Source organism: Terrapene carolina, unplaced genomic scaffold (genome assembly GCF_002925995.2).
Source record: "Terrapene carolina triunguis isolate 2854851 unplaced genomic scaffold, T_m_triunguis-2.0 Scaffold85, whole genome shotgun sequence".
Classification (NCBI taxonomy): Eukaryota; Metazoa; Chordata; order Testudines; family Emydidae; genus Terrapene; species Terrapene triunguis.
Window position 1 is genome coordinate 33350003 of NW_020664436.1, and position 27385 is coordinate 33377387.

Here is a 27385-nt window from a genome sequence, read left to right on the forward strand (position 1 = left end):
AGTGAAGAGCTGAAAATACATATAGAATCTAGTTCTCCCTCGCTCCTTCTTCCATTGGTACAACCAGAGCTGGAGATAATTCATAGCTAGATTGTCCCCCTCATCCCAAGCAGTGAGTAGGTGTGAAAATCTACAGTTGACCCTGTGTGTATGTATTCCATGCTGTATTCCTTAGACCCTTCTCTTGTTAGGGGAAAGCGTGTTAGTGGTGAATGTTCGTAAGTGTAGAAAGGCATTTTTTTTTAGTCCAAAGGATTAGGACTGAAGTGTTTCCAGTTTTCTGATTTTCTTGAATATGTGAAAGGACTTTAGAAATGCTCCTTATCCTAGCTGAATAAAGGGATCAAGCTGGGAGCTTTCCTCATTGAAAAGCTGGGACTCCTTGGTAAAGAAGGCTGAAAGTAAATATGAACCTGCCTGAGCAGGCCTCCTGCACCAGCAATGTTAATGGTATTTCCTGGTCATGCAGAAATCTCCGTGATGTGCCTGTCACCCAATGGGCATATGCACTTGAATCAAGGTTCTGATATTTACAGGCAGTAAATTTGTGACCAGGTGGGACAGAGGGTGTGAAGAAGCTACTGAATGTCTAGAATTTGGACAGACGCTCAGATCTGTTCTCTTGCGCCCTAGCTTTCCAGTGCTGCCTCCTGCTTTTCCGGCCAGCTGCCAAAAGTTTTTTTTAAATCCTTTGATCCCCCCACTCACTCAGCGGAGATGCTCTCTTTGCCAGCTGGGTTAGTGAGAGGGTAGCTGCTAAGGTTCCTTTCTCTTCCCTGACCAGTTTATTTACTACGCTCACTGCCCTCTGCTTCTCCCCCAGCTCCCACTTGGTGTGTGTGGGTCTCACTGTGTAGGAGGAATTGGGAGTAAGAAGGAAGAGGAGTCAGCTCTCTCACAGGCATTGGTAGCAACAGTAGTAGTGCCACCCCACTTGAAGAGCCAAGGCTTCAGCGGGCGAGGAGTAGGAGAACTGATGGGATGTTCTGAAGGAAGGAAGTGGGGGTGGGAGAGAGAGGAATTCAATGGCGGAAGAACAGGGTTAACTGTGCAGTCAAATGCCCCTTGACATCATTCTCTGATTCTACAAATATGTTTCATGCCTGGCTGTCTTGAGTACTGTCGATAAGATGCAGCTTTACAGAAAAGCAATATTGTCAATTCAGATATTTCAGGGGTGTGTGTGTGTGTGTGTGTGAATTCCAGTCCCTGCCCACCCCCCGCAGCGACCCTGTTCTGGTGCCTGCTCATGCCTCTCCCCAGCAGGGACCCCAGGTCACCCTCGGCTGGGGAGTCGCCCCCAGTGGTGCAAGTAGGGCAGGATGGTCCAGTACGCCATACCAGTAAGCTATTTATAGCCGGTACGCCGTACTGGAAAGACACAGGAGGAGCAGAACATGGGGCAGCCCCACGCCAGCAGCTCCTCCAGTGCGGCTGTATCGCCCCCAGCCCTTCCACAGAGCTGTGTCCCTGCGTCTCCTGTCTGGGGTCTGTACAGTAGCCTCGCCGGAGGACAGGGGTGGAGGCGGGGCTCAGGGCGGTACAGCTGCACTGGAGGAGTTGCTGGTGTGGGGCCGCCCGACGGTCTGATCCTTTCACCGCTGCAGTTCCCAGGAGAGCCCTACAGTTCAGGACTCTCCCAGGAACCGCAGCGGCGAAAGGAGCAGAAGCCCACGCCGGCAGCTCCTCCGGCGCAGCTCTATTGCCCTTAGCCTCACCCCCGCAGCTCTGTCCTCTGGCGGGGCTGCTGTACAGACCCCGGACAGGACTCAGGCGACGCAGCTGCGTGGAAAGGCTGGGGGCAGGGTAGGGTCAATTGACAACCCTACCTGCAGCCGTGCCGGAGGAGCTGCTGATGTGGGACCGCTGGGCAGCCCCACATTCTGCTCCTTTCACCGGTGTGGTTCCGGAGAAGTCTCCAGCACAGCGGGAGGAGGACAGAGCCCCCCCTCAATGGATCATGGGGAGGGGAGCGGAGGGGGAGAGCATGGGGCCCAGGCTGGGGGCAGGGTAGGGTCAATTGAGGAGATACATGCCCCTTCCCCCCTTTAGCTGGTGCAGCATACCAGTAAGAAATAAATTCTACTTGTACCACTAGTCTCCCCTCTCCTACATGAGCTGGTGCTGCCAGGAGTCGAATTCTCTGTGGACTCCCCTGCACTCCACTGTACAGAAACAGACTCCCTATGCACCAGGTCGCAACACCATTTGGCCTGGCCACCCCTCCATCCGGACGGAGGGGTGGGGTGGGCCAAATTTCAGTGGCATTACACCCACTCAGCTGAAGTGGTGCAACAGCCATGATTTATTATGACTGCTGCTTAAAAGTGACGAGGTAACGATCTTCACGGCGTATGGAACTTTGACCAAAAATCTTGGGGCCACACAGGGGACATTCACACCCCACCAGGTCCCTTAATTGGCACCACTGCAAAAAAACCCAACATGCAGGCAGGGAAAGCATAGCTCCCTGGACCCAGCTGAAGTGTTTTCTTATGACCATATACTTGGCTGTGGAGATATTTCCCCTTCTGTGCCTCTGACCCGCATGTTACTGTTTGCATATTGTGCTCTCAATAAGGTAGCAACCCTCTTTCTTCTTCTTTGTAGGGTGACAGTGGAGGACCCCTAATATGTATTGAGCAAGAAAAATTCTTCGTTCATGGCGTCACCTCTTGGGGTCTGGGCTGTGCAGAGGCCATGAAGCCTGGTGTTTATGCCCGAGTTTCTAGGTTTGTTGGTTGGATTGAGAGGGTAATGAGTACCGGCTGAGGCCTGGGGATTCACTGATCCTTCCTGGAAGGCAATGCACAAAGTAGAGACGTGGGATTCCAAATATAGTGTTAAAATCAAAATTATTTACAAGAATCTGAAATAAATATTGTCATCTATTGTAAGTTACTGTAAATTAACAGTCATTGCCAAGAAACCAAACTGACTGTTAGCCTCCTTTGGTGTATTTTATATTCTACAATGAACACACGTTTGTGAGGTACTTGTTGAAAAATATCCTATTCCCTCTTTTCCATAACTGGACCCAAATACTTTAATCCTTGATATGGTACAAGAGCAATAAAATAAATAAATTGTTCACAAAGTGTTTACTTTCCCTTCTGTTTTTGTGCTCTCAGGATATTAATAGAACTACTCTTGAACTGCAGTAACTAGTGACAATAGTTTACTTTTCCTAGCCTCTAACAGGACACTAGTTGCACCCAACTGAGCGGTGTAAAGCAGTGGTCCTCTATCTATGGATCTTGGACTGCATGTGGTTCTTCAGGGCGACAGCAAGTGGCTCTAATAGAGTTCAAGAGTATGATACATTCGCTGTCTGATACTCCCTACCCTCTGCCCCATACATGTCAGAAAGCAGGGGGAGTCCTCAGCCAACTCCCTGGTGCTAGGGAGGCTTTACTTTCCTCCACCCTCTACACAGGAAGGGGAAGAAAGAAAAAAGCCACTGGAATTCTCTTTCACTCTCACCAAAAGCCAGAAGGGTGCAGCAGGGAGAAGGAGAAATACCCTCACCATACACTATCTGTGAGCCAGAAAATGGGGAAAATTCATCCCTCCTGGGGGTGGGGGTCAAGAGAAAGGAGAGACTACCTACCCTCATAGCAGCCAGGTGGTAGGGAAGACAGAGGAGACCCCTTGTATTTCAGATGCCCCGTGAGTATGTCAGCTTATGCATCATTTTCCTGTGGTGTTCTATACATCTGGCAGGAGAGAGGAGAAACTCATTTTTTTGTAAATGCAGTTTTTATTGTTATGGACACTTCTGTATCAGCACAAAGGTATGAATGTAGTGTCGGGAACATAAGATGCTGAATAGTAAGTAGACCTTCCACTCCAGCTAGTCCGTGGTGAAGACAGAAGCAGCTAGTGATGCAAGTCTTTACAGCAGTGAATGACGGCCCATAATGGCACATAATAAAATGGCATAAGAGCCTCAGTACCAGTCTTGCCTCACTATACAAGCTTTAGTTGTATATTTTCTCTTCCTGATAGAGAAGGATTTACACCCTTGTGTGATTATTGCTAATGAGAGTTCTGTCCATAAAGCATCACACATTAAGCCACAGCTAATACCTCATGGTGCTACAAGAACAGCTTTCCTCATGAAATCCAACAGAGGGAAGGAAAAAGAGAAACAAATAAGATTGAGTGCCTACCCGCCACAGAGATTGTTATACATTTTCAGATGCCAGTCATCTGTTCTTTGTTCCATATCATAATAAACTACCAAACCTCAAACATTTTAGAAAGACTTTCTGCTCCCACAGTACGATTTTTACATTTAATTTGTGATATGAATTTGCACCTTGATTCTTCAATAGTTCATTCCATAGACATCTCTGCCTCCCAGACCACGTCAGAAATGTGATTGTTCTTGTGACAAGGTCTGACGTGCCGCCCATATGAAGACCATCATACTGTCTGGCTACTACTGTCAGTAAACCCAGTACTTCACCTTCCAGCCGTATCCCTGGAAATAATTTCCACAATGGGCTTCATAATGATCACACTGGGCTTGACTGAACTAGCCACCCATCTCTGTCAGCCATTACATAAAACGGTCATCACCACACTCTTCATCTGTGAGTTTTACAGGAGACCCCTCACTTCAGGACTTTAAAATGATTTTGATCCAGAAAATCTGCTTCCTGTGGAGGTTTTTTTGTTTTTTTTTTTTTAGTCAAGTCTGCTTACTTTAACAAAACCAAATGTTTGCTCCTGTTAACCCCTCACAGAGTCAATACAACCATGGAAGAATGACCTGATTTCTATTGTGCCTCCTGTTCAGCAGCCCTGTCTGCTAAATTCTGATGACAAAATCTGTATTCCTAGTGATAGTGTAAGTGGCAGTCAGAATACAGTCCTTGATTTCCATATCCCATGTTGAGTATACCGTACTGACAGTTGGAAAATTCACCCTTTGACTTTTAAACAGATCACACTTGATATCAAGGCACTAAAAGGTGATATGTAAGAAACTCCATGATAAATGAAATCACATCTTAACTGTCCAGTCCTAAGGGTATTAGAGCTCCTTGCCTCTTGCTGACTGCAATGAGTATTGAGGGCACCCAGCACCTCTCTGAAGCAGGCCCTAAATGTGTTTCTTGAATCATTCCTTAACTGGTGCTCAGTTTGGAGGGCATATGGTTGGGTATACCATGTCTTCACTTATTCCTTCTGCTGGCTCAAAAATGTTGAGAAAGTGTCGGAGCAAACATTGGAAGTACTGCCTAGAAGACTGATAAAATGTTCCCTTTTTTCTTCTCATAGAAAAGTCCTGTACAAATTAATAGGGATGAATCCTAGAGGGTGATCTCCTCGATAGAATTTTTAACATTCACCTGTAGACTTTAATAGAGAATTATATCCCTGCTAGAGAAATTTGTAGGACTCTCCCATAAGGCTCAGAAATGATTAACTCATTGACATTTAGACTTAAAAGCAGATGTGACTTTGCAATTAAAAGAATTATTTTTATAAGCAGCATAATTATTGGTCCATAAGTGCTATTTCCCACTGTGTGTGTGGGGGGGGGGAAGTTCCACACTTTAGACCTCAATGTACCTCCACCATCTCATCCCTCTCCTTCTACCAAAATATTAATAAAACAAGCCAAAAGACTGTGTAAAACAAAGAGAATGGAACCTAATTAAGGTCACCAAAGGGATTTTGGCATTTCTGGGTATTATAACAGATCACTGTATAATGTGCTACAATTAATATGGAGAAACTCTCACAGGGACTGAGATTTTACTTCTCCATCTGCTTATCAGTGAACATTAGCACAAGTTTCCTCTTTCCTGTATAATGTACATATTTAACCTGAAAATATAACCCAGGTTATTATTAAAATAGTATCATATTAAAGAGTCAGACGGCATCGACAGATACATGCCTGACTTATTTAGCAGCAACATTTTAAGTTAGTTTCCCAGACCTGAAGTAGAGCTCTGTGTTGCTCAGAAGCTTGTCTCTCTCACCAACAGAAGTTGGTCCAATAAAAGATATTCCCTCACCCACCTTGTCTCTCTGATCCACACACATAAAATTGTAAGCTTAAAAAGACCTTAAATTCCTAACAGGGAGTATGCAGGCATTCCGTTATTTTAAATACTGACATACATGGTCTACATTTTATTCTGGACAATACAGAATGCCACTCTGAGCAAAGGACACCTCTACCCCGATAGAACGCTGTCCTCGGGAGCCAAAAAATCTTACTGTGTTATAGGTGAAACCGCGTTATATTGAACTTGCTTTGCTCCACCGGAGTGCACAGCCCCGCTCCCCCCGGAGCGCTGCGTTACCGCATTATATCCGAATTCGTGTTATATCGGGGTAGAGTTGTGCAATTAGAAAGGCCTGAAAAATAAGTTCTCATGCCTTAAGTTCTCAATCACACATCAAGCGATAACAAAGTGCTACTGCAGGCAGTTGACCAATACAACACAAACTTCCCTCTGCCACAGAAAACGTCAAGCAATTCTGCTTATAACCAATGTAATTAAAATTACCCACGGATTCCTCTGCAAACCACAGACACCACTGCAGAACTCAGGGAGCTCTTATATCGAGGTACTTTAAGACTAGAGAAAAACATTAAATAAACAAGAAAGGTTAAAATAAGTCCATTATCCATTTAGGAGAATGTCTATTTGATCAGGTAATCCTGGCATCTCTTAGTAGCATAAGAACAATTGTCTCTCAGGGACAGCATCAAAATACAATGTGTTCTAATTTGGCATTACAAAGCATCTAACCAGATAGTTTAACAGAGGTGCACATTTGGCTCCATTCCTTTTAGTCTGTAGGGAGTTTTGCCAAATGTCTTATTGTCATTTGACTACGTGTCAGGAGAAATTCTTATTGAAAAGTAGTTCTGCTGGTCTTCTGCGTCCCATGGTCTCTCCTTCTGTTGCCTATTCCAAGCATGCATGTATTTTATTACTAGCATGGTTCCTATTTTCCTTAAGCAGACATGGCAGTTGGGTGGAATGGGCTGGGAAGAGTTAGGAAGTGTTGATGTACTGTATATAGCTCACCAAGTTGCAGTAATGAAGGAAGCACCTTGTATATTGGTTATTTCCCCCTATGGTTTCTTGAAACCCCATCTTACAAATAATTGCTCCTCCATGCCAGGCTTTTGAGATGGTCAGTTTGGAGCATTAATTGTTCAACCACAATGTGGTGCCTGCTAAATTTAGAAACTCTATCCTATAGTCCCTTCACCAACTCTGCAATCCGTCCCAAACATTAAGAATATCCTGTTGACACCTACACATTAGAAATGAGGCTCCCACTCTCTCCAGCCTCAATGTCATCAGTTCCCTGGTTCCCTAAGCAATTCCTCATTTGCTTTTCTGATTTTTCAGAGGCTTTATCGTGCGGTGGGGCACAAAACTACTCTAATTCTGCTTCCCCCACCCCAAACCATCACAATTTTAAACCACAATTTCCCCAAATTATTGTAATATCAAGGATGAACAAATGACCCAAACATATACAAATAAGTAAGAGCTTACTGGGCCAGGCAAAGCAGCTGATTTAAGTGGGTATTCTCTAACAAGAACCACACAACGCTCCCTTCCTGGAAACAATGGACTCAGAAAATATGTATTTATTCTGTAGCTATATAAAAATACAACGCTTATTTAGAACATCTTCATTCCTAAAAGAAGTACTTGGAGGTGTCTTTTGTGACACAGCTCAATCCAGAGGACTTTAAAGCAGTTATCAGGAGGAAACCAAATTCCTGGTGTGAGAACAGGGATGTTTTGCTCAGTGCTTTTAGTGAAAGATCATATATAGGAGGTATCTTGATGCTTCTTTTTCCTGCCACTTTTACTTTGGAGACTGAAGTAACAGAGGGAGAAAAGAAAAGAGTTATATTTCTAAGCTGTAGCACTGTCCAATTTATTTTCAGTAAAAATGTACAATTCCCTGCCCCTTGCTCAGAAAATCACATCAATGTAATATTGAAGGAAAGACAGTACCTGGAAAGCTGTTCCACATCCTCCACTGTCTCTGGTAAGGAAATTCCCTTTGTCTCAGGTAAAAACAGCACTAAGATCCCACAAATAACTGCAAGTATACCTATGACAGGCATTGAAGAAAAAGAAAAAAAAAACAAGAACGAAAATTGGTTTGCCATTTTTCTCATTCTCAGGACAGTTTTGTGGCACAAAATAAGAAAAGGGTAGAAAGACCTGAAGTTGCTCCCAAACCACTAAGGAAAAGCTGAAGGCCCGTTTCTCCCCTGCCTTGCTTCTCATCTGGTCATTTACATTTTGGGAAAGTAGATGTGAAACGTTACCATGCTGATTGTAAAGTCTTTGGGGGCAGGGACTGTTTTTTTGTCTTGTGTTTGTACAGCACCTAGCACAGTGGGGTCCTGGTCAATGACTGGGGCTCCTGGGCCTGATGAAAATACAGATGATAATTTTACACCCAGTTACACAATGTTGTTGAGGATCAGGTCTTCAGAGTGCAGCAGAAATTTTGAATACAAAGGTGTAAACTGGAACATCTGGATACTGCTACGGTTGGAGCAATATTAATTTGAAAAAAAAAATTTCTTCTCTCTTTTTTACTTTGTATTTCAAATCCTCTCTATCCACTTCTCTTTCTTTTTCTATGTTCTGTCCCTTCTACTCTTTCCTCATCATGTTTCTCTTCAGAAAAACATGATTTAGTCTTCAGACTCAGGATTTCCTACCAAAAGGAAATACTTTGCTCACACAATTAGCCTGTGGAACTCATTGTCACAAGACACCACTGAGGCCAAGAGCTCATGGGGGAAAAAAAGATTTATATATATATATATATATATGAATAACAAGAATATCCAGAGTTAGAACAATATACGCTAACAAATTAAACAAGGTTTTTTTTTGGAAGGGTTATAAATCCTCATGCCCTAGGGAGTAAACCAACCTGGAAGTCAGCAGGAAAATTCCATGTGACCAGATTATCCGGCTGTAGGGTTTCTTACACCTAACTTTGAAGCACCTGGTACTGACCCCTGTTGGTAACAGGATACTGGACTACACGGACCACTGTTCTGAACCAGTATGGCAATTCCCATGTTCCCGCAAAGCAGGACCTTAAGTGGGAGATAACCCAGGTTATCTCCTTTTGGCCAGATCTGCTCTGTTGACTTCGATAGAACTATACTAACTTCCAACAGCAGAGAATATGGTCCTTTGTTTATTTGGTCTGATGAAAGGTAGTCACATATGAAAACTATCCAGAAAATGTTAGAAACCCATTGCTGCAAGGGCTCTGTTTTGATAGGTAAACAAATTTTTAATGGCTTTTGAGGGGTCTTCCCCGTGGGAATCAGGGCTTAGAACTTAGGAGGGATACAAATGCAGTGGGACTCAGCCAGAATGCCTCCTGGAGATCCATGTGTGTGGGTGCGCAAGCTGATGTAACCACCATCATTGAAAGGATGCAGCACAGCTCCCCTTTGCACTTAGGTCATCTGTGCTGGCCAATGAGGATGGAGATGATGGATTGGGGGGAAGATAGGTCATGCAATAAAACTCTTCCCAAGAAAAGAAGCTGTGTTAGGAAGCAGATTAAAAACAAATTGTAATAAAGTGGTCATCAAGGGATTAACTGGATTATCACAGTATTGTGTATGGGAGCCATGCTTCCACCCTTCCCTTATTTCCTGTTTATTTAGTGGGTGTTTTCCCCACTGTGTTTGTTATGGAGCTGAATAAAGCAGCACTTTCCCAGCCTGCAGTACTGTAAGTAAAGTATGTTTCTTATGCACTGAACAGTCCGTTTGCAAAAGAAATAGCTATCCAAGGTTGCATTTTAAATGATTTCTTACTAAAGATGATTAGAGGTAGCTCCATCCAGATGGCTGCTAATCGGAAGAGAAGAAATGGGGCTATGATACCTCCTAGGTCACACAAACTCGAACACAGGGAAACACCAAAGTTTCTGCAAAAAAAAAAAAAAAAGATATCATTCATTTTAGAGGGGTTAAGACAATGTAACCTAGGAGATGCATGTGTTAGGCCCAAAGTTATCTCATAATCAGGGCATACAACACACACTTACATAAGCAAACCAGTGCAACGAGTCTAATCAGTGAACTCATGAGAAAACAGAGGGTTACTGAAAAATAATATATTGAACATAGCAGGAACTGGTGGGAAATTTTAAAAGAATTCCAACAACGTTAAGGGCCAGATTCTGCCACTGGCACATCAGATTGCGAATTACCCAGTGATCTTCCCTAATGGGATTTCAGAAGCTGTACCTCTGTGGAACACTAATCCTAAATCACTGCATAAAAAGCCTTCCTGCATTCAGACCTTTAAACTAACCAGTTTCTAAGATGAAGTACTATTGGCACGATCCTTTTGCTTTAGCTACAGCATGGACTTTAGTGTGGGTAGCTGCCCAAGTGAGTACCCAGGGTCCCTGGTGGGCTTGTACAGCCCATGCTGAAGCCTAAGCTGCCATGGCTTCACCACTATTGCTACTTGTGCTAACTATGTTAAAGCTAGCTTAGGCGTATCTACACATGCTACAGTCACACCTCCATTTGCAATGTAGACATACTCTTGGTTGATTGGGATTCTATAATCAGTTTTGTCACAGTCTTCCTGGATAACCTGGAGCAACTTCCTTTAAGTTCTCTGTGCCTGTTTTCCCATCTTTAAAATGCTCAGACCCAAGCCAAGTTAAATTTAATGTTGAAAGAGTTTGTGAAACACTGTATTAAATGCTTTACTAAAATCCAGATATATTGCATAGCCATTCACTTTCTTATTTTATCTTTAAAAGTTATTAAGACTGTTGCAATATACCAAAGATCTTCCAATCTAATTTCAACACGACACAAGTGAGAGTCAGAAACCGACAAAAAGAAGCTGAGGAATGGAAGACTAAGGGTAACAATTACCAGGTTATCTAGTTACTCAGTAAATCAAGTGTCTTGACAGTAGGAATGTTTTATATATAATTGGTTTGATGCACAGATAATAGGTTAGTTGAACAGGTCTATTTTCTTATTGGGTACATTTTCTACTACATTTTATCTTTAGGGACACTCAAAGTTTATTTGATTATGGTGGTGGGGCAAGTGCCCATCCCAGCCAGGAGGGGTTAACAAGCCCCTTTGGGTACAATCAAGTCCTACCTGGAGCATGCTGCCTCTGAAAAAGGGCGGTTCCTTAAGAGAGTAAAGGCAAATCCAGAGCTAGAGTGCCAACCCCTTAAATCCGCAGAATAGTGAATGCTGATTAGAAAGGCTGCTGAAGATCCTCTGTTGCCTAGCTCCTCTGGATAAGTAGAGGAACCTCTACATTATTTTCCTTTCTTTCAGCCCAGAATGCTCAGCCTGGGCCCCTTGGACTGCAAAGTGGTTAGAGAAATCCAGCCCTAACTCAAAGAATACTGACCTATTTGCCTTGCAAAGCATGCCAGGTGGACCTGGACTGCTTTGGGGGTTGAAGGACTGTTATCCTTTGCCCTTTTTGTTTGGACTCCCTGTTGGGGGAGTACTGAACTAATCCCCTGCTACTTGTAGCTAGAAAGACACTGACTCGGTAACCACCCCTGTAGCTGAAGGAAGGTACTAGGAACAAAGGGAGGTACCCCTGCCCACTCTCTCAAAAGGGGGCATTCTAGAGGTAAATCCTATCACAATTAGCTTGTTTATTTCTTTAATAGGTATCAATTTAGACAGGGTTAGCTGCATTGCTATACAGGTTTTGGCTTGTTGGATAGAAAATACAGTTCTCAGAAGAATGTGTTTCCTTTACAGGTCTTTGATTAAGTTGCCTCCTCTGTAATTTGTCTCCCATGGGACACTATAACACTGCATTTTCAAATTAAATAGAACGTCTTAAATTATGGTGACACCAGTCACACCTCCCTATTTAAGGTGGACTTCAGTTTTGCACTTAAAATGCATAAGAAGAATGTCTTTCATAGAGGTACTGCCAAATTAAGCTTGAACACTGGCACGGTTACACTATAATGCCATTTACTATGCAAATGTGTTTAATGCTACCGAAGGCAACTTCCTTCAGTTTAATGTGGATTTCAGCTGTGCATGAAACAACTGCAGTTACCTTAATGTTGTAGGATACAATTCACTGTTCACAAGATACACAATTTCAAAAGCCATGGTGATTCCCAGTCTTCCCAGAGTGGCTACTGAGGTTTTCAACCACGGGATATCTGTTAACAAGGTAAATTCAAAAAGCAAGGTTGATGAAATGTGTTTTACCATGTCAGCTGGAAATCATGGGGCTCATTCCACACTCCCTTACATGGGTTTCACACTGGTGTAACTCAGCTGAGTTCACTGGCGTTACTACTGATTTATATCAGTGTAAGTGAGCAGAAGCAAACATCAGGGCTAGATTCACAAAGGGATTTAGGCACCTAATCCAACATTTAGGCACCACTGACTTTCATGAAGCCACCGCTCAGCCTGTGCCTACACCTGGAGGTGCCTAAATTTCTGCTGGGTGGGCATGCGCAAAGCTGCCTAAATCCTGATGCCGCCTCACAGGCAATGGAGCCCTCTTTCATGCCACAGCCCCAGGAGGATTCTCAAGCGAGGTGTTCCCCTGTCTACCTTGCCAGCAGAGCCCACTCTGGTGGGTGTGCTCAGAACACGAGAACCTAGGCTTTAGTGAGCAATTTCTGGCTGTTCTGGATGTAACTGAAAACTGATCAAGGGAAATACTTGTCACACAACACATAATTAGACTGGGGAAGACATTGCAACAGGAAGTCACTGACGCCGAGATTCACAAAGAGTCTGGACATTTCCATGGCCAATAAGACTATCCAGAGTTATGATTGTTAATCACCGTTAATGCTAACAACAGATTTGGAAGGGATATTGGGTTTAAGCCATCTCTAACAGGGAGCTGGATGAGACCTGAGGTGGAGGCAGATAACCCCAATCTGCCTACCACGGAGTTTTGACACTTTCCCCTAAGGCATCTGGTGTTGGTCAGTCAGAGACAGGCTAATGGACTAGATGGACATTGGGTCTGATCCAGTCTGCCAATTCCTGTTTTCCGGTGCCTATATCTTTCTCAGAACTACCCTCCAAGCCCTGTCAGGAAGAGTTACATCAGAGGGACTCTGGATCAGGTTCAAGGAAGAGTAGAACCAAAAGGGCATTGCTGACAGATATCAATGTGTGCTGGCATCTATGGGTGTTCAAGTTTTGGCTACTCGTGCTTTGTTGTGTCACCCAGGCCAGTTTGAAGACTCAGAAATCAATTCCAACCCACTGACTCAATGAAGATGTGTTGCATAATGCCAGGTGTGGGATAATGAGTGGTAAATGTTGTTGCCAAGCTCCCATGATCATACCCAGATTGTGCAATCCTTTGCTTCAGGCAGGCTGCTGGTCGTTATCCAGGTGTGACATTTTCCCCCTGCAACATTTTTCTAAATCAAATTATAATTCAAGCTGAGTCAGACTGACTTCCAAGTAGATCTGGGAAAAAATGTCTCTTGGCCTCATAGAAAAGTGCTCTAGAATTTAATAAAAAATGACAATTTTTCTAGTTTTTTTCACCATCCTATAGATTTTATAACAGAAAATTAAATGCCTGCTATGGAATTCTATAGGATGGCTCAAAAAACTCTAGAAGGGATATCATTGTCTTTGAAATCTGATAAGATTTTAGAGTAATTTCTAGAAAACCCTATCAAATGTTCAGAGGTCTCTGTAGATTTCATCCCCATTTAAGGGTATAGGATCTTTTCCATTAAAGACTAATAATAACACTATTTCATGAAAAAGAGAAATGCACCTATTTTCTTTTTGTCTTGAATTTTTTGGAAAAACAAATTTTTTTGCAGGTGGAAAAACGTATTTAATCCCCAAAATCTGTTTGTGTGTGTGAGCATGTGTGCATGTGCTTGTGAAAATAGTGACTTTCTCCTGGTAGCAAATTCAGAGAAATCAGACACACACAAAGGTGACATTTGAGGACAGAAATGGTGCAAAATTTCATCCTGGATCAATAAAAAGCGACAAAGAGTCCTGTGGCACCTTATAGACTAACAGACGTATGGGAGCATAAGCTTCCACTACATGCATCTGATGAAGTGGGTATTCACCCACGAAAACTTATGCTCCAATAAGTCTGTTAGTCTATGAGGTGCCACAGGACTCTTTGTCACTTTTTACAGATCCAGACTAACATGGCTACCCCTCTGATACTTGACATCCTGGATCAAATTCGTTAACAGAGTTGAAGCCGTTTAAATGGGAGGATGATAACTGGGACAGCTGCTTTCATAGGACAAATTTAAAGAAAATATTTTTTCCTATTAAATTGAATGACTGTTCAGTTGCTTTAACAGAAGGATTGTAATGACTGGAACCATGGTACTGGGATGTCTGGTTGCATGATTGCCCTGTAGATTACCATGACACATTACAAACTACTCACTTTTAGGCAATAATAAAAATACCTAATGCATAATAATGCCCATCACTGACACCATACTTTCCATCCAAAGTGTTCTGCAGAGGAGGGTAAGTATCATTTCAAACTGCTTTACAAACCAGGTGATGCGACTTACCCAAGGTCATAAAGGAAGCCAGTGGCAGAGCCAGGAACAAAACTCAGATCTCCTGATGCTCAGACCCTTGCCATTGCGGCTGGATTTATTGAAATAACTGAGCTGCTTAAACGTGTGGCGTTGTCTTAAAGTAACTTTTGAATAAACTTTAAAAACAAGGCTAATTGTAGTAAAACTGGACCCACTGAGGAATGTGTTTCTGTGAAGGATCTTTTATTGTGCTTCCAAACCCACCCATTTTCATAGGCTCCATTTTACAGCTCTTCTCTTGGGATATCTGCCTGCTAACTGTTGCCTTGTGATATAATTTCTGGAGCTGACACTGCTAAGGCTAATTAGTATTCACAACACTGGCTTCATTCTGCTGATGACATCCTTAGGGAGGGGTGATCCTTTCTAATGGTCATTCAACATCCTATGTAGCTCCAATCTAAACTACTCTGAAGCAAAGAGCGGGGACTTCACAGTCAGGGTAAGGCTCTCTGTTCTCTATCTGCCTTTAGTGTGCAGCACTTATGAATGCTTTCCTTGGGATACACAGTTCACTGTAACCACATAGTGGAGAAACATCAGTTTATAGAAAAGAATCCCTCGTCAGCAGTGCTGAATCACACCCCACAGTCACCCTGGTAGTCCTTGAAGCAGGACCAAGAATTACTAAAAGGGGAGCCAGATCCTCTACCTCTGGTCTGTCCCCTTTGAATTACCAGCCAGTGATTCCCTTTGCGTAAGGGAAACCCAGGGGGGTGTCGAGCCAGGATAGCTGGCTCTGTGCCGCCTGCTTCTGGCCCCTGCCCCATGCCAGGGATAGGATGGATGAAACGAGGAATGGACAGCGTACACTGCACTCTGGCAAGCCCAGGCCAATGGAATGGCCTGTTACTGTTACTAGAGCTGAGAATCTGACTCCAGATCTGCTAAGACTGACCAGCAGGAAATATCTCATTTAAATAGGTTTGTTTCTTTTCTCAGACACTCATTTATTTGGAGATGGGAAGATTCCCCAAACTACCAATTTCCTAGCTCCATATTTGTATGATGAATATCTTCCCAGCCAGGGAATGAGTGTATTTCCCCCTTCCTCATATTTTTGTTCTGTAGTTCGCATTATCATTTGCTAACTGTATCACAACACACTTTTTATCTTCGTCCACCGCTTCGAAATCTTTGTGTGGCTTCCACCTCTCTACTCTAAGAACTTCACAGAGTAAATAGTGGATGTTCTGTAACCTGAAGTCTTTAAATCATGATTTTAGGACTTCAGTAACTCAGTCAGAGGTTAGGGGTCTATTACAGGAGTAGGTGGGTGAGGTTCTGTGGCCTGCAATGTGCAGGAGGTCAGACTAGATGATCATGATGGTCCCTTCTCACCTTAAAGTCTATGAGTCTGTGAGATAAATCACTGATCTTGGGAAGCTAAGGAAAGAGTTACCTTCTGGTAAGAATGCAGTAATTAAGCATGCCACTCCCGCCACTATGTTGCTTATGGCAAATGGAAGGCGTCGGCCAATTCGATCGATGGTCAGTAAAATCAAGAGAGCTGCAGGCAATTCCACAGCTCCGGAGATGAAAAAGTCTAGGTAGAGGTTTCCTCCTATAATTCCTAGGCGCATGACAAGCCCTTGGTAAACCAGGGCACTTGTAAACCTAAACAAAAAACATTGAGACAAACACAAATGATTGTAAGCAGCTGATCGAATTTCAAGTTTGAGAGAATCACAATACCGACAAAATATGATGCTCAAAACCCAGTAAAATTGGGACTTACCAGGCATACATTAGAATCAATGTGTATTTTCTCATATGGGGAGTTCTAACCAGATCGAGAAATGATGGATTACTAACCTCTTCATCTGTAACTGTGATCTAAAGAAAAGCAAACATCGGAATCAGCAGATCATAGGCAGGAACACAGGCCACCACAGCTGAGCTAGTACAGCAGCTATGGAAGAGGGCTCAAAATGTAATACAACTGCAGGCTAATTTCCAGCTCCTTAATCTTTTGTAATGACAATATATATGCCAGAAAAAAAAAACCAGCTTGATTTCCAGCTCCTATTGAGTTTCAGGAGAAAAAAAACTTATTTTTACTTGTAAATGGAGAAGTGGACTCAGAGGTCCCTGGGAGGCAATAAACCAGGCACTTTGCAATGCCATTTTTACAGCTGCTTTTCAGAGCAGAATTGAACTTTAAGGGTGACTCAGAGAAGGCACTCGATTGTGAGTTCATTCCCCACAGCCAGCCCATGAAATTGTAATGGGTAATGGTCAGAACAAAGGGATGGGTCTGCAGAGGAGTAAGAGATGGAGACAGTAAACAACAATGGCCTTGAGACTGTTTTTGATCCTACAGCTGAGCAGCAGGAGGAAAAGTAGGGAGGAGGACACTGTCAAGAAGTGAGGCCAGGGTGGAAAGGCCCAGAACAGAGAAAGATTAATGTCTGCCCTCCCCAAAACATTTAAATGAAGCAGAACTCAATGGGCCTTCAGAATGTGCTTATAGTTAAGAATGTGCACAAGCATTTTGCTGATTTAGGCCTTTTCCTTAAAAATCTACAAATTATTTAGAAATATCAATTAAGCCACCCTCCTCTAAGACGAGGAGGAAAGTATCGTTTTCTCCATTTTACAAGTAGGTAAAATGAGAATGAGAAAGCACACATGACTTAGGGCCTGTCTATACAAACAATTAGACCGTGGCAAACTGGGGTGTGAATCTATCCCATGCTAGCAGCCTGCAGTTTAACTGTCTGTGTGCACTCTGCGGATGCATGTTAACAGTTCGCTAATGCACTTTGAGCTACTCCCAGTTCAAGGAGGACTAGATCAAAGCTCTCTCACGAACTGTTAATGTGCATCAGTAGGGAGCACATGAACAGTTAGACCCACAGCAGGCCAGATTCACACCCAAGCTTGCTGTGATCTTCATGTAGACAAGCCCTTAGCCAAGGTAATAAAAGAAATCAGCAACAGAATCAGGAGTAGAATCCAGGAGTCTTGATTGAGATTTTTAAAGACGTGCAAGGGATTTAGTCCCACATAGTCAGTGGAAGAGGTGTGGCTAAATCCCCTGTGTTGTTTTGAAAATCTCAGTCCCTGATATCTACATCTTCACCTGCACATCTACCAATGTGATATATGCCATCATGTGCCAGCAATGCCCCTCTGGCATGTACATTGGCCAAATCGGACAGTCTCTATGCAAAATAATAAATGGACACAAATCTGACATCAGGAATCATAACATTCAAAAACCAGTAGGAGAACACTTCAACCTCTCTGGTCACTCAGTAACAGACTTAAAGGTGGCAATTTTGCAACAGAAAAGCTTCAAAAACAGACTCTAATGAGAAACTGCTAAGCTTGAATTAATATGCAAACTAGATACCATTAACTTGGGTTTGAATAGAGACTGGGAGTGGCTGGGTCATTACACATATTGAATCTATTTCCCCATGTTAAGTATCCTCACAGTTTCTTGTCAACTGTCTAAAATGGGCCATCTTGATTATCACTACAAAAGTTTTTTTTCTCCTGCTGATAATAGCTCTTCTTAATTAGCCTCTTACAGTTGGTATGGCTACTTCCACTTTTTCATGTTCTCTGTATGTATATATATATATATATATCTTCTTACTATATGTTCCAGTCTATGCATCTGATGAAGTAGAGATATCCTATCTCCTAGAGCTGGAAGGGACCTTGAAAGGTCATCAAGTCCAGCCCCCTGCCTTCACTAGCAGGACCAAGTACTGATTTTACCCCAGATCCCTAAGTGGCCCCTTCAAGGATTGAACTCACAACCCTGGGTTTAGCAGGCCAATGCTCAAACCACTGAGCTATCCCTCCCCATGAAAGCTTATGCTCAAATAAATTTGTTAGTCTCTAAGGTACCACAAGTACTCCTGTTCTTTTTGCGGATACAGACTAACATGGCTGCTACTCTGAAACTCATAAAAAAAAAAGATGTGATTGTGGAAAGAGAAAGAAGGATCCCCCACCACTTTCTACCATCTGTGCTGTGAAGTCAATGGAAATTACTTTGTGTTGTGGAGGGAGAATGGGGCCAAAGAGAATGTAGAGACAGAGACCATGCTGATTGGTGAGGAGAACAGTAAACTAGGTCAAACAGCATTGCCCAGTGATCTGATTCTAGTTCAGCCAAGGCTGTACACATTAATTTTATTTTGTATTTATTCCTCATGTCATAAGATATAACCTAAACTTTTCAGGGAGATAAACAGCCTTAGAGTGGACTTTTAACACCTCCTTTAGCAAAAAGAGTGTCTCAGAACATTGGAAGTGTTAATGAAACCCCAGTTTGCCCTGGGTTCTCTTCCATTCCCTCTCATCATTGCTAGGAACCCTCATCCCATCTTTACAGCTACTTCTGTAACGCAGTTAGACGTTTTCTCAAAGTTGCTTCCACTCTTTACGTGCCAGCTCCATGTTTTTAATCCTACAATTTGTTTGTCAGGCATTCATTTACATTCCAGATCAGAATCCACTGTTTGTTGGCATTTGTTATGCTCACACTCATGAAGGTGATAAAGCTGCCTTAATTTTGTTTATAAGAACATGTTGGCAGTGACCAGTATGTGAACCTTGTGCAAATATGGTATTCATTTTCCCATGCAAAGATAAATCAAGCAGTCTTAACACAATGCCCTGTCTGTCTCAAGTGCCACTAACACTAGTTGGAAATAATGTTTGAGTATGGTTTATGGGCTGGGGGAAAAGAACATTAAAATCATTGCAAAAAACCTCAACTCTTTTAAGGTCAAATCTTGGCCTCACTGAAATCAATGAGAGTTTTCCCATTGACTTCAGTGCAGCCAGAATTTCACCCTTAGTACCCAAATACATGTTTTATCCTAACCCTGGGAAGAGCAAAGAGATTTTGTATAAAATGATGTACTTCATCAATTCCTATCTCATTGTTTCTACAATGGTTTTAAAAATTCCAGTAAAAGTTGTGCACTTCACAAGCTTCGGTGCTGAGCCGGCAAACTTTATGCACTGTGATAGTCTCCAATTCAGCAGCCCATGCCTATTCAGCATAGCACCAAGCCTAGTCTTCACTACGGGGAGATATATGCTGCTGCAATCGATGTCGCAGGGATCAATTTAGCGGGGCTAATGAAGACCCGCTAAATCAATGGCAGAGCGCTCTTCGGTGGGCCCCAGTACTCCAGCTCTCCGAGACAAGTAAGGGAAGTCGACCGGAGAGTGTCTCCCATTGACACAGCGCACTGAAAACAATGGGGTAAGTCGACCTAAGCTACGTTGACTCCAGCTACGTGAATAACTTAGTTTCAGAGTAGCAGCCGTGTTAGTCTGTATCCGCAAAAAGAACAGGAGTACTTGTGGCACCTTAGAGGCTAACAAATTTATTAGAGCATAAGCTTTCGTGGGCTACAGCCCACTTCTTCAGATGCATATAGAATGGAACATATATTGAGGAGATATATATACACACATACAGAGAGCATGAACAGGTGGGAGTTGTCTTACCAACTCTGAGAGGCCAATTAAAGAAGTGAAAAAAAAAAGTTTTGAAGTGATAATCAAGATAGCCCAGTACAGACAGTTTGATAAGAAGTGTGAGAATACTTACAAGGAGAGATAGATTCAATGTTTGTAATGGCTCAGCCATTCCCCGTCCTTATTCAATCCTAAGTTGATTGTATCTAGTTTGCATATCAATTCCAGCTCAGCAGTCTCTCGAAAACTCCCTGACAAAGCACAGGAACAAATCTGTACAGACACATGCCTAGAACCCCGACCAGGGGTATTCTATTTGCTACCCAAGATCCATAAACCTGGAAATCCTGGAAGCCCCATCATCTCAGGCATTGGCACCCTAACATCAGGCTTGTCCGGTTATGTGGACTCTCTCCTCAGGCCCTTCGCTACCAGCACTCCCAGCTATCTTCGAGACACCACTGACTTCCTGAGGAAACTACAATCCATCAGTGATCTTCCAGAAAACACCATCCTGGCCACTATGGACGTAGAAGCCCTCTACACCAATATTCCACACAAAGATGGACTACAAGCTATCAGGAACAGTATCCCTGATAATGTCACAGCTAACCTGGTGGCTGAACTTTGTGACTTTGTCCTCACCCACAACTATTTCACATTTGGGGACAATATATACCTTCAAGTCAGCGGCACTGCTATGGGTACCCGCATGGCCCCACAGTATGCCAACATTTTTATGGCTGACTTAGAACATCGCTTCCTTAGCTCTTGTCCCCTAACGCCCCTACTCTACTTGCGCTACATTGATGACATCTTCATCATCTGGACCCATGGAAAAGAAGCCCTTGAGGAATTCCATCATGATTTCAATAATTTCCATCCCACCATCAATCTCAGCCTAGATCAATCCACACAAGTGGTCCATTTCCTGGACACTACTGTGCTAATAAGCGATGGTCACATAAATACCACCCTATACCGGAAACCTACTGATCGCTACACTTACCTACATGCCTCCAGCTTCCATCCAGGACACACCACATGATCCATTGTCTACTGCCAAGCTCTAAGATATAACCGCATTTGCTCCAATCCCTCAGACAGAGACAAGCACCTACAAGATCTCTATCAAGCATTCTTAAAACTACAATACCCACCTGCTGAAGTGAAGAAACAGATTGACAGAGCCAGACGAGTACCCAGAAGTCACCTCCTACAAGATAGGCCCAGCAAAGATAATAACAGAACACCACTAGCTGTCACCTTCAGCCCCCAACTAAAACCTCTCCAGCGTATCATCAGAGATCTACAACCTATCCTGAAAGATGATCCCTCACTCTCACAGATCTTGGGAGACAGACCTGTCCTCGCTTACAGACAACCCCCCAACCTAAAGCAAATACTCACCAGCAATCACACATCACTGAACAGAAACACTGACCCAGGAACCTATCCTTGTAACAAAGCCCGATGCCAACTCTGTCCACATATCTATTAAAGTGACATCATCATAGGACCTAATCACATCAGCCATACCATCAGGGGCTCGTTCACCTGCACATCTACCAATGTGATATATGCCATCATGTGCCAGCAATGCCCCTCTGCCATGTACATTGGCCAAACCGGACAGTCTCTACGCAAAAGAATTAATGGACACAAATCTGACATTAGGAATCATAATACTCAAAAACCAGTGGGAGAACACTTTAACCTGTCTGGTCATTCAATGACAGACCTGCGGGTGGCTATTTTACAACAGAAAAACTTCAAAAACAGACTCCAACGAGAGACTGCTGAGCTGGAATTGATATGCAAACTAGATACAATCAATTTAGGATTGAATAAGGACTGGGAATGGCTGAGCCATTACAAACATTGAATCTATCTCCCCTTGTAAGTATTCTCACACTTCTTATCAAACTGTCTGTACTGGGCTATCTTGATTATCACTTCAAAAGTTTTTTTTCACTTACTTAATTGGCCTCTCAGAGTTGGTAAGACAACTCCCACCTGTTCATGCTCTCTGTATGTGTGTATATATATCTCCTCAATATATGTTCCATTCTATATGCATCCGAAGAAGTGGGCTGTAGCCCACGAAAGCTTATGCTCTAATAAATTTGTTAGTCTATAAGGTGCCACAAGTACTCCTGTTCTTTTTGTGAATAACTTAGGTCGATTTACCCCCCTTGTGAAGATAAGCCCTAACAAGCTATTGAAGTCAGTGGGATTTAAGCATACACTTTAAGTGCAGTGCTGAATTACAGTCACAACATATAAATTAAGAATATGTGTAAGTCTTTGCAGCATCAGGACCTTAACAACATGAGCTAAATATTCTGTGCATGTTCAGAGTGTGATTTTCCAAGGCTTACATCTCTGTCTAATCAACATCAGTTTTCACTAGAATACTCCAAGTCATTTCTCCTCAGAGAGGATAATATCCACATCTATCCCAGCCATTTTAATGCAAGAGATCTTTTTTTAAAAAGACAAGATATTTTTCTATAATGGGAAAATAATTTGGTCCTCTCTCGTGTCACTTAAAAATGGATGAAGTGATTTTGCACAAATGTTCACAAAACATTCACCCTTGGGCAGAGACCAACCGTGAAACATTTCAGCTTGAAAAATGAAATTTGGGGGAAATTATGCACAACTGAGAATGGGGGTTACACTGGAAACAACATTTAATAAATTATGACCAGTCCCCTATTATCACAATGCTGTCATACAAATACTGAACAAAACAATGCTCATCTGTCTTCGCATCACACTCATTACTAGAACTAGTCGGAAAATATAGCGTCAAAGCAGAAGTGTTATGCAGAGACATATTGGTTTCAATGAATATTTAATCAGGAAGGTTTCGGGGTCTGAGGGAAGGGAGCCGAGAGAGAGAGAGAGCGAGCGAGTGAGACTCTCTCTTGATGGTTAGGCTCTGGTCTGAGATGTGGGACACTCAGGTTCAAAGCCCTGCACTGCATGATTCAGAGTAGAGGTTTTTCATTCTCAGATCACTCTGAATCAGGCAGAGCAGGGTCCGAACCCCTCTCTCTCTCACGCACACTCATTCTCTGTCTCTCTCAATCAAAAGCTCAGCTTTCAACACAATTATGTTTTTGAGAAAACATTCGAAAGGCTTTTGTCTTGTTCCAGTGTGGAACAAAACCAACTTTTCAGAACCTTGAAAGATGCAGTGAAATAGAAGTGTCCTCTGGTCACCTCTATTCATCAACATGGTATCTGAGTGCCAAGAAAGGCTGTGATTTTCTGGGCATCTAATCTTAGCCAAAGTCCATCCATGTCATGGTGGATTCTCTCTCTCTCTCTCTTTCTGTCTACACACTAATGGCTTTATAAAGCTGGAGATAATTATCTGGAAGAGAATTCTGGTGTGAGTAAAAATGAGAAATGTACTTGACCTCCTATTAATGCACTTCCTGAAACATCACTGTCTCCTGGGCACAGCACCAGGAATGACAGAAGTTGTATATCAAAAAGGTCCCAGGAACAGATCCAAAGTGCAGCTCAGATATTAATCAAGATTAAGCAGTTGCAGCTGTGAACTGGGGTTATGACTGTGACTATTTCTTAAGAATGTCAGCTGAGATCTTAATAAGCTTGATGGGAAAAGATACATGTCTCTATATTCTAAGGTCCAGGTTTTTAAAATACTGAAGTGTGGAAAGGAGAGATTAATCTGAGAACATGAACAGTTTTACTCACTTCTATCTCACTCATGTGTCTTTCCACTTCATTTCTCTCTTAACTGTTTCAGTTTACACTCCTGTAATTGCAGAAGATGCTATTCCAATCTGGCTAGTTTACCCCACTCAATCGCTTGGGCTGAGGGTGAGACTGACATCATCTTGGCCTGCATAATGGAAATGGTTTAACTAATTTCTGGCCTAGCCTTTCACTGGTAATCAAAACCTTGTCCATCATACTGCTTCACTTATCTACAGCCATCCGGTCCTCTAATTATATTCTGTTGGCCAAGTAAATGAGTGGCCCAATATGTTGCCTATTCCCACACAAAAAAATGTCATTAATGTAAGGTTGCTCCTGTGATTAATATAATGCTCACAGAAACTCCATAACAAGAACATTATGACAATTACACAAAACTATGCACTAAAAAGCATGGAACTGACTAGTTAAGGAAATGTGTACGAATATTTCAACATATCCATCCATGCTAATATATGAATATCTATAAAACATATAACTAATGACATATGTGTGTGTTAAAATAGTTTGTAAGGGTGTCAGGCAGGTCAAAGTTTAGCTTGTTCGTGAAATATGTTAGGTGAACTCTTATATTTCAAAATTTTCGTTAACTGAATGTATGAATTACAAGGGTAATAGAATATTTACACACATTAATTTCTATGCTTTTTCTCACCTTTTTTTTTTTTTGCAATGGAATATGCAGTTTTTATGAGGGCTATATTTATCATAGGCGCAACCATGAGTAAGTGACGCTGGGTGTGACTTGTGACTAAGGCCTGGTCTACACTAACCCCCCAATTCAAACTAAGGTACGCAACTTCAGCTACATGAATAACGTAGCTGAAGTCGACGTACCTTAGTTCGAACTTACCGCGGTCCAGACGCGGCAGGCAGGCTCCCCCGTCGACTCCGCGTACTCCTCGCGCCGAGCAGGATTACCGGAGTCGACGGCGAGCACTTCTGGGTACGATTTATCGCGTCCAGACAAGACGCGATAAATCGAACCCAGAAGTTCGATTGCCTGCCGCCGAACCAGTGTATAAGTATAGACAAGCCCTAAGAAAAAAATTCGTTGAATTACAGTGAAAATAAAATCATGCCGATTTGGGCAAAGCTGTACACTTTTGTGGCGGAAGAACAATAACTTGAAAGGATAAATGCCTAGTCTTCTGTCCAAGGTGAGGAAATATCTTTTATTGGACTAACTTCTGTTGGTGAGAGAGACAAGATTTCGAGCTTACATCAAGCTGAAGAAGAGCTCTATGAAAATCAGGGTCAACGTAGTATATTGTGGCACAGTCTCTTTCAAATTAGCATGTGTGAGTCTGTCATGGAGGTCACGGATTCCGTGACTTTCCGTGACCTCCTGACTTCTTCAGCGGCAGGTGCAGCTGGCCCGGGCGGCCGCCTGAGCAGCTCGGACACCCCCTGGGCCTGCCACACCAGCCGGTGCTGAGGCAGTCTCGGGCCACCGCTCCCTTCCCCCAGCAGCAGCAGGAGTTTGGGTGTGGGAGGGGGCTCAGGGCTGGGGGTTGGGGCGTGGAAGAGGGTGAGGGCTCTGGGCGGCACTTACCTCAGGGGGCTCCTCAAAAGTGGCAACATCCCAGCGTTCGGGGAGGAGGCAGCGTGGCCGTGCCTCCGCCTAGTAGCTGAGGGATGTTCCTGCTTCCCAGACCCTCCCCCACCAGCACCCTTGGCACCCCCTGGGGCCACGCCCCCAGCCAGGGCCGCCCAGACGGGGGGGCAAGTGGGGCAATTTGCCCCAGACCCCGGGCCCCACAGGGGCCCCGGCCCGGCGGCGGTCCAGGTCTTTGGCAGCATTTCAGCGGCAGGGGGCCCTTCAGTCGCTCCGGGTCTTCAGCAGCATTTCGGCGGCGGGTCCTTCAGTGCTGCCGAAGACGCGGAGAGACTGAAGGGCCCCCCGCCGCCAAAATGCCACTGAAGACCCGGACCACCGCCGGGTGAGTACAAGCGCCGCAGCTCCCCTGCTTTAACCCAGGCCCCCTGAATCCTCTGTGCGGCCCTGCCCCCAGCACCCATGGCGTCCCCTGTGGCTGCCCGCCCCCAAGCATCCACGGTGCCACCTGGGCCGCCCCCCTCCGAGCACCTGCGGCACCACTGGGCCAGCTCCGTCCCCAAGATTTAGTCAGGGGTAGATAGTACAAGTCATGGACTGGTCACGGGCCATGCATTTTTGTTTACTGCCCGTGACCTGTCCATGACTTTTAATAAAAATACCCATGACTAAAATGTAGCCTTAGTCATGTGTAATCACCAGAAGGCCTCCCAGGGTAATGAGTCTCTGATATGCAGACAAACTCAGGTCTGCATGCTTAGAGTCTTTGGAACCATCTTGTTATGTAACTTTTAAAGATGATTCTAGTTTAAACTTTATATCCCTGGAGTCACTCTGGGTTCCTGAGGTACAGGGCTGCAGCATACCCACAAGGAAGATATTCTCAGCTGCCTGACCATGTTAGAAAGCACAACAGTTAGTGTTCAAGCTGCACAAAAAAGTCATTGACAGCAAACCTCCCTACCCAGTGAAAAGAGAGAGAGGCAGTTTTGTTACTTCAAACCCATGAATCATAGATAAAATCTGTCCTCGAACCCATTTGGGAGTTATTGTGAAACTTCTTGTGCTGAGTGAATATTTCCCATAAACATTTTTTATTTACCAGTAACAAATTAATCATTCCTTTAAAAAAATCTTAATATGGTCAGTGGTGGATAGACTGCAGTCCACTAGGGATTTTCTCCAGTGAAGCTAATGATTTAAAACACATCTTCTAAGGCGAACCTGTGGAGTTCTGAAGTCTGACATTTAAGTTCCAAGCCTAGCTTGTAGACAATGCCTACAGATCTCTTAACTCACTGTTGCTGGTAGGCCATTTGTCTACATGTCCAAAACTAAAAAAAGTAGACTTTTGAAACCATTCAGTGCGATGAGATATAGTCCATGGCCATATGTAATGCCATAACACTATGACAATGTATACTTAACCACATCACTCCTTTCACCTCCATCTCGGGCCACAAGGGAATTCTGATTCCATCAAGTATCCTCCCTTTTGCAAATGGTGAACTCATAGTCTATACTGATTCTGCTTCCCCTAGTTTAAATTTTGGCCATCCCTTCCCTCCTGTGGAGAAACTCTTGGGAGGAGGGCAAATCTGTGTGTTTCAATTCAGAGCTCCTGTTAGATACTCCCTTTGGGCAGGGGGGGTTTGGGACCCAGTGGACCAGCCAGAGGAAGCAGCAGCAGCTCCCAAAAACCCTGATGCCTCCATGTGATTTGCCAGGTCTCCTGGACCCTCATTCCCTCAAATGATGGTCCAGGAGTACTGGCAAACCACGTGCAGGTTCAGTGTGTAAGTTCATGCTGCAAGGAGCAGCGCAAGCTTTCATGCAGCTATCCATATATGATGGACTAGGAGAGGAGCATGAGCAGCGGTGTCATTGCACAGTAGTGCTGATACTGCCCACTTAAAACTGCAGTATGCTTGAATAACATTCCTATGCCTTAGAACTTTCTCCTCCCCCTACAATCGGAAT

The 27385-nt window shown here is 43.5% G+C and overlaps 2 protein-coding genes across 2 annotated transcripts in view; one reads left to right on the plus strand and one right to left on the minus strand.

Annotated features, from left to right (window-relative positions):
* PLG (plasminogen) overlaps positions 1–3100 on the plus strand; it is a 62493-nt gene extending 59393 nt beyond the window's left edge. The window contains exon 19 of the mRNA XM_024195829.3: positions 2611–3100. Within this exon, the coding sequence (XP_024051597.2) occupies positions 2611–2772 (162 nt within the window). The 3' untranslated portion in view covers positions 2773–3100. The remainder of the gene's footprint in view (positions 1–2610) is intronic.
* Positions 3101–7637: 4537 nt separating this feature from the next.
* SLC22A3 (solute carrier family 22 member 3) overlaps positions 7638–27385 on the minus strand; it is a 45797-nt gene continuing 26049 nt past the window's right edge. The window contains exons 6-11 of the mRNA XM_024195816.2: positions 16373–16470; positions 16037–16251; positions 12117–12225; positions 9860–9972; positions 8013–8112; positions 7638–7872 (exon numbers count right to left, since the gene is read on the minus strand). Of these exons, the coding sequence (XP_024051584.2) occupies positions 7818–7872; positions 8013–8112; positions 9860–9972; positions 12117–12225; positions 16037–16251; positions 16373–16470 (690 nt within the window). The 3' untranslated portion in view covers positions 7638–7817. The remainder of the gene's footprint in view (positions 7873–8012; positions 8113–9859; positions 9973–12116; positions 12226–16036; positions 16252–16372; positions 16471–27385) is intronic.